Source organism: Phaseolus vulgaris, chromosome 6, assembly GCF_051622355.1.
Source record: "Phaseolus vulgaris cultivar YP4 chromosome 6, ASM5162235v1, whole genome shotgun sequence".
In the NCBI taxonomy this organism is placed as follows: domain Eukaryota; kingdom Viridiplantae; phylum Streptophyta; class Magnoliopsida; order Fabales; family Fabaceae; genus Phaseolus; species Phaseolus vulgaris.
The window spans coordinates 28,724,054-28,732,317 of NC_143503.1; the positions used below are offsets into that span (position 1 = coordinate 28,724,054).

The 8,264-nt window shown below is 32.9% G+C and overlaps 1 protein-coding gene across 1 annotated transcript; it reads right to left on the reverse strand.

The window, feature by feature from the left end:
- Positions 1-610: 610 nt before the first annotated feature.
- On the reverse strand, positions 611-3,579 carry LOC137831910 (transcription factor MTB1). Its single transcript, XM_068639812.2, has one exon. The coding sequence runs from the start codon at positions 2,877-2,879 to the stop codon at positions 1,032-1,034; it is 1,848 nt and encodes a 615-aa protein (XP_068495913.1). The 5' UTR covers positions 2,880-3,579; the 3' UTR covers positions 611-1,031.
- Between the last annotated feature and the right edge of the window lie 4,685 nt (positions 3,580-8,264).

Below are 8,264 nucleotides of genomic sequence, written 5' to 3' on the forward strand. Positions count from 1 at the left end.
GATTTCCACAGTATCAAATTTCAAAACGGGGACACCGACGCCTATGATGCAGGACCACTCAACACATTGCTATGCTATGTGCTGGTATTCTTATTTTTGCAGAATGGTACTTGTTTTTTCGTTTATTTTATTTTCTGCCCGAAAATATTAATAAAATAAATAGGACAAGTTTAGCTTCCCCTGTTCTTTCTTTTTTTTTCTAGACAGTCTTTTAGACTAATGTTCTTTTTTGCATGAATTAGAGATACCTCAATTTCCATAGAAAGCTAGTAATAACAAAGGAACGGTCAAGAATTTAAGAGCAGTACCAATATGGCAATACTTTTCTTCCTTTTCATGTGCATCAAATATTCGGCCTCATTTGGTTGCAGATAAAGTGAATGGGAAAGGAAACAAAATCAAATTAATTAAGTGCTACTTGTACCACAAAATGCAATCCATCCACTTTACATAAATTTTTAGTTTCTTATCTCTACATAGTCAAACAAGTACTGAAACCTCACCTTATGATGTCCTACCTCTTTCACCTGACACTGTAAATACAACATATAATTTCTCCTATGAGACTCTTTGAGATTATTATTATTATTATTATTATTACACTTAATACTTGTGAAAGGGAAAACAACTTCAAACATTCAAAATAAAACAGACTTACAATTATATGTCTCTCAAAGAACACATCTGAACAATATAAAAAAAAAAAAAAACTGATACTCTCTCCCCTCTTATGCAAGGGAAGAAAACCTGAAAAACATGATATCAGACATATACACAAACTCTTTATCCAGAACAACTAGATTTGTTGAACTAAATAAAAAATTGACATTACAGGAATATTTCTGATGTGTATACACTATATAAATTGGCTGCCTACATGGTTAATGGGAGCTATTATTCTACTACTCTAGTTCCAACTGGTTTTACTTTTACATCCTCCGGGTGTAACAAAATTTTTTGAGGAAACTTTAGAAATTGGTTTTTCTCTATGTATGAATCCCTATGGACTATGCTAGACTGCAGTTCCTTTGTTATGCAACTGATGACAATGGCTGCAATGGGTTGGGTTCTGGTTTGGAAAAAACAGCAATCAACTTCTCCTTTGTAAGTTGTTCAGATCCTTCGGACTTAATTACAAATGTGTGGAAAACAGTATCATTTGCAGCAGCAAATTTTGATTCTACAACACTGATTTTTGCCTCTTTGAGTGTTTCAATTACTTTTGATACAGGGTGAGTATCAAAAGGGCAACTCACCTTTACAGTTACCTCATCTTGAGCAGCTTGAATATCCACATCAGGAGCTTCCTTCTCTTGATTTTGATTTTCAGATCTCGAGTTATCTTCCAAAACTGATCCATCTTTCGAGCTGCTTCCAAATCTCTCTCTTTCATCCTCCATGATCTTGACTTTGGCCTGAAGCTCGTTGATATAGGCAATGGCATCGCCCAACAACGAAGCTTTGTCCATCTTGGAGATATTAGGGACCACAGATCTCAATGCATAGAACCGTTGGTTGAGCTTCTCACGTCTCTGCCTCTCGGCCTCCACATGATTGAGGGGTTCTTCCCTTCCATTAGCAGGCTTCCTACCCCGCTTCCTGGGCTTCCTTTCATCCAAAACACTGGGTTGCTCCTCCTTGCAAGAGGCCTCGACGTCAGAAAGCTCCGAATCAACAACAACCGGCCTCACATGAGAAGGCCTAGAAGTGGCTCCGCTAAAGTCAATTTGCATTTGCACCTGCCTTTGAGGTTGATAGCTGTTGCCCAGCCTGAAATCCTGTCTAACGCCATTAACCAGCTCCGCAACAACACTGCTCGTGGATGCCCTAGGAGCAAAAATCTCAACAGGACCACCCTGCTTCACACCCGAATTCACTGCCCAACCTGGAACATGAAGACCATTCCTTACATTTGGATTGTTGTTAAGGTTGTTCCCATTGGGGAGAGCATGGCCTGCCCAAGGCCTGTTATCTTCCATTTTTCTAACAGCAAGTTTCTCTCTGAAATGCGTCCTATTGCCAGTCCGATTGCCAATTGGGTTCGAAAAAAGTTTGGGAATTGGAACACCTCCATCTATCTTATTACCATCCCCAATTGCCAAACCGGTAAAAACCGCATTCCCACCCGCGCTCACGTTCACCCCAGGGTACTGGGAACACTGCGTGGAGAATACAGACTTAACAGCCTGCACGAGTTCAAAGTTCTCGGGTAACACTCTCACAGAACCCAACTCCACCACTCCCAAATCAGTAGGGACCATAACAATGGTCTGAATTCCCGCGGATTTCACCAAGGAAGAACGCACGCAGAAATCAGGCACAGATTTCAGCCACAAATGCTTCCCGGAGACGAAGCACGTACCTGGAACACCATGCCCCCGAGGGAAAGAGAAGTACATGGAAGCAAGGAAGAACATCTCCGTGTCGGTCACGTGGTCAAGGCCAAAGGCATAATTGTCCTCCTCCGAACCTCCAAAAGTATTGTGCAGCTTCTGTAACACCACCTTCCTCATCCTCTGCTGCATCTCCTCATCCACGCGAAGAAGCCTCAGCTTTCCTCTCAGCGCACCCTCCTCTTCCTCGTTGGGCTCCCTGCAGCACCCGTCTCCCCAACTCAGAACCCAGTCACCAGATTTCGACTGCGAGAGCTGCCAGAAAATCGCATAGTTCCAACTGAAATTTGAGTCGTTGGGACGCTCCACCAGATCCGAGAGCTTGTTCTGAAGTCCCTCGTCGCTCCCAACCGCCATTAAAACACTCTCATTCGACACCGAGTTTGTTGTTAAGAACTCCAGAGCTAGACCACCAAGAACAGCCCCAACTATGGCCTTATCCTCTTCGTCCCACGCCACGCTCCCTAACCCCGCGTCAACCTTCATCTCCTAAACAAATTCAAAACACCAACCTCCAACCAATTATCTCAAGTTTCCAACCCCTCAATCCAACCCCACGAACCTCCTCTAATAACCGAAATGCAAATGTTTGTCCGCTTCCATCTCATGAAGGCGCTCTCAGATCTTTCAGATTTCTGATTCGCAGACCAAAGCTAAAATAAAACCAGACAGAGAGACAAAGATAAAAACAGGAAGTGGGATTTACTTATGAAATTAAACTGGGAAAGGGGGGACAAAACTGGACGAGAAAGGAAAGTTGTGGAGGAAAATACACATTCGAAAAAAACTGAGAATGAAAGGAAACAAAAGGAGAGACAAGGAGGTGTGTCGCCACCGAATGGAAAAAAAAAAGGTTTTGTTGTTTGGTTGGTAATGGAATGTGAAAATTGGAGAAAGGAAAAAGGAAGGGGAAGCAAGGAAGGCTAGAGAAAGAGAAAACACACGAGAAGATAGAGAATTGAAAGCTGCAGGTTACACTCTCCTCTAGCCTCTACAACTTCTAACTGCAAAACGTTAAACCATGGTTAGGTCAACCTACCTTTCTTCTTTACCACAGTTAGTGCGCAACAATTATCACACCATGCCTCATGTCTTCTCTGTCTTGCCTTTCCTCTACTCCTTTTTTTACTATTTAATTAATTGGAACATATTGTAAACAAATTTCTTATCCACGTTTGATCCAAAAGAAAGCATTTAAATACTGATATGTATTTTATGTTTGACTCCAGAACAATCATTATATGGTATAGTATTAATGTTAACTGTATAATAAAATATATAATATAGATACTTTTAAATGTGTGATAAATAAATGGTTTGAATATATAAATTATTAATTTTTATATTTTCGGTTGCACAATGCAACACCTTGATTGTTGTTTTCTTTTTACTCAAGATATTGTTGCCTAAATTAAGTACTTTCAACATAAATAGCTATATGTAAATACTTTATTATTAAAATCAATTTAAATTAAATACATTGGCACTTTAAATTTGGTTAACACACGGTCAATGATAAAGTATCATATGTAATTGTATTATTATTTTTTATAATAATTACTTAAAAACCGTATTGACAATAGATTGATTAATTTCTAATTAATTGACATTTAGAGTTTTTTTTATATTAAGGGTAGGGAATGATTTAGTGAGCCAAAACAAGTGACAACAAACTTTAAACTTGTACTCTTTTGACCCTATTGTTAGTTTTAGTACAGTTCATAACTAAATTCTTTAACAATTAGGCTATTAGGGAACAACAAAATATTTATAGGAAGAAAATAATTTACTCTTATTAAAACTTCTTTTTATTTAGTGTATTATCCTAATACATATACTATTTTGCAAGTTTCAAAGGAAGATGGAGAGAATTTTAAAAAAATAAAAATAGCAGAATTTTAGAAATAAAACTGAATTATATATATATACTATTTTAAATCATATATTTTTTTAAATTAACCTGAGTGAAGCAGACTAGCAGTGCAAATGTTTGGATACACGAGAATTTGCAAGAATAGAGGGTGAGTATGAAGGTGAGTCACGTGGTTGCTAGGGTCTTTTAGGTAGGAACAGTTGCAAACATGCAAAAATCTCACGTGCATAAGTGTTCTATTTGTTTATAATATAAATTGATTTTATTTTTCTTTTCCTATGTAAGTGCATGAAGAAAAAGAGGCTCAAACAAAATATGTATTTAAGACTAAACCTGTGTAACTCACAAGATCCAATTAAAGAGTTGATTTCTTCTAACAAGAGTTGTTTTGTGTACTCTAATATTGCACGGTATGGAGTTTTGTAACAGTAAAAACTTGTACTGGTTTTTTGTTATACTTCTTGTAACCTGTGTGGATATTTTTAAAACTTTCACTCTCCCCACCTTTTGTGATGGGTTTGTTACACTATTATACGGTGTAAAGACAAGTATGATCACCAAGAAAAGTAAAAGTTGATTTGACCAAGTGTTGCATGCTGTTTGCAAACCTTTTTAATCAAAAGAAAACACAATCAAAACCTTAAAACATTAATTTACCGAACAATGATGTCAAAAGTTAAACCAAAGATTATTCCTAGAAAATTAAAGGCGTTTTGATTTCTTTAGAGCTCACAAAATAAAACACAATATAGTTAATTTGAGTGGAACACAAGGCTAACTAAGCCTAAAAGTGATCCCAAAACTGAAGTTGTTGGTGATGTTATTTATATATATGTATTCTTTTGTCTTTGGAGTGAAGTATTGAAGCAGTTTATCTTGATGGAGACCCGTGTCCCCTTGTTTCTTTTGTTGTTCATAAAATTTGACAATTGTCTTTTCAATTTTAAGGGTTACTGGAATATTAAATATGAATTTATATGAGCGTTTATGGAAAAAAAATGCTAAATATATTAATGAAATTATTAAAATTTGTGCATCAAAAATTAAACTGAAATCGAACTTCTTAATTAAACGCAGAAGTTGTATATAGTCAAATTATACAATCAACTATTTGTTTTAAAACAATAAAAAATAATTACTACCTAATAAAGTGGTTGAAAAATTTGAAACAACTAATTTTGTTTTTTTATTTTAAATGGAGTATATGTAGTTTTTGTGCACCCAACATATATATATCTCTAGCAACAGGGAAACAATTATTCTGCGGAACATACACAATATTGAAATAAATTTGATTATTTTAAAAAAAATATGCACTTAGTTAGGAATTAAATTAATATGAATTTAAAAGTTATCTTAATAAGCATATGACCTCGTTTAATCAAATAATCTTGTTTAATGTGTAGGATTATTTTAATAATTTTACTTGTTTTTATTCACTAGTTCAGTTTATAACTTTTAAACTCTGTTTTTTATTTTTCATTTTTATCCTTGCTATTTTAAATATTTTATTTTTTATCCTTTTATTTTATAATAATTTTATATTTCTAAAAGATGATAAGACGAAATTATCAAATCTCGATATTTTTTAATATAAATTAAAATTATTATCCCATTTTTAAAGATAATCTTTATTAAAAAATCATAGACAGTAACAATAAAAATACTGAATATATTATTTATGTCATTTAACATATTTCAATTAATTCAATATTTGATTTAAAAATAATAATAATAATTAGTTATTTAAGCTATATTTTAACTTACATTTTAAATTGTGGTTTATAAGTTTTAAGTTTATTATACATAAATAATTATATATAAGTTACAAGATATTTACAGCTGGCATTGACATGCAATGCATTCAATTCCCGTGAGAACAATTGTCCCGTTCAGTTATATACATATGAAGTTAACGTGATTCTTAAACTAACACTGATAAATCTTAACAAGGTTTACTAATTATTTAAAATGAAAAGCAGAATCAAAAAATATTTTAAGAAGCATACTTTGCGCATTCCCTACTACTCACCAATACTTTCTTTTAAAATAGTAGTATCGATTAAAAAAAAGTAAAAAAAAATGTTTTAATATGAGATGCATTGGTGGCGCGTGGAAAAAATGGTGCATGGTGCCGCCAGGTGGAGGAGCGTCACGCAAATCGTGAGGCCTCCGACTAACACGTTTCCAAACATCACACGCATCCCACGTGCCCTATTTCAGAACTGACCTCTCTCCACGTGTCTGAATCTGGATCATTCCTCTTGGGCTTTGAAGCAGAGTGGATGAAGCACGTGAAGTGCATTTAAACCTCCCTGGAATTGAATAATAAAGAAAAGAGAGAGAGAATATTAATATTAGTAACAGAAGAGTGGCGTGTGCATTAAAGTTACCTTTGACATTTCGCAATGCAAACCGTTGCCTCATCCAATAACCTATTGCCAGTACCCTCATCATCCTCTCTACTCTTCCCCCACCCCTTTATTTATTATCTTTTTAAACCGTTTCTTATATATATTTATTTTAATTTGAAGAAACTGAATTTCACCTGTAATCTCTCCAATAACAGATATTTTCTAGATTTATTTTTTTAAGAAAAAAAATCACAACTAAAAATACTCTATTGTGTTAATAGTATTTGCCTTAAATTAATAGTTATTTGAAAATTTTACAGTTTAAAAACAAAAATTAAATATATTACTTTTTAAAATATTTTTAGTAAAATAATATTACTTTCTCATTGATGTATTATTTTTATTGAAATCAATAGAATAGTTGACTAAAGAATAAATTATGAGTGAAAAATACTGTTCCTCTGAAAACAAAGAAATTAAATAATTTTTTAAATGCTTTAACTACAATAATTATAGGACGGGAGGACTGCTACTTTCAACGCAATAAAGAATTATCAAGACTTTCATATTCAAATAGAATGACAAAAAATGCATTAATTTCTTTTAATTAAAAATGTTGATTGAGTTTTTCTAATTTATAAAAAATGTATTTTTAAATTATTTTTAATTATTTTATTGAAAATAATATTGAAATCAAACATAAATATATTCTTGGAATAATAACGTTAAATAGAACTTGAGTTAGTTGATAAATAGTTTTTTTACAAAAATATCAGTAAAAACCTTTATGTGGCCTGAAATTTTGGTAAGTTGGCACTACTACTTTCAAGGATCTGGGCCTTATACATAAGGAGCTCCCAACGAAGAAGTTCGATCTTATGGGACAGGAACGGATCCAACCATGAGATGGGTTTCTAATTTACTTACAGACTTCAATGAAAAGTTTTCTCCCTGTTCGGTCATGACAATTTCTTCCCTCACCTCCATATTTTCCTTCTGAATCCCATGCTTCTAAAAAATATCGAAATTATTCTTTGACATTGATTTCCTTGTTAGTTTTTAATTTTTAATAACATGTGAAATTCAGAGACTTCTTACATTATTATAGAATTCAAAATTCAAAACTTAAAATTTATAAATTTATAAATTTTTGTATTTTAGAATATAAATTCTGAATTTTCAGTTTTTATATATTTCATAATATAAATTTAATATTTTAAGATTTAAATATTAAATTGTATAATGTCTGTAACCTCCCTAATTTTTACCCATTTATATAATAAAATAAAAGTAAAACAAACACTATCTACTTAACATATGAATATATATATATATATATATATATATATATATATAACTATGTCATAATTGTATATAAAAAAAAATATCCCTCTTCATAGAGATTTTAATATATACATCAAAAGTGTTAAAAACAGCATTCAAATTAAAACTATCACATATTCCAGCTGCTCACTTATGAGCTCTATTACCTGTAATATCATTTGTTCCATGTACAACACGATTATCACAGATAAAGAAACAAACACAAACCATATAACAGGGAAAGCTAGCTATAACAAAATTTTCAATATAATTTAAATTTCAAATTGATACACAAAATTCATAAATTCTCATACAATTTCT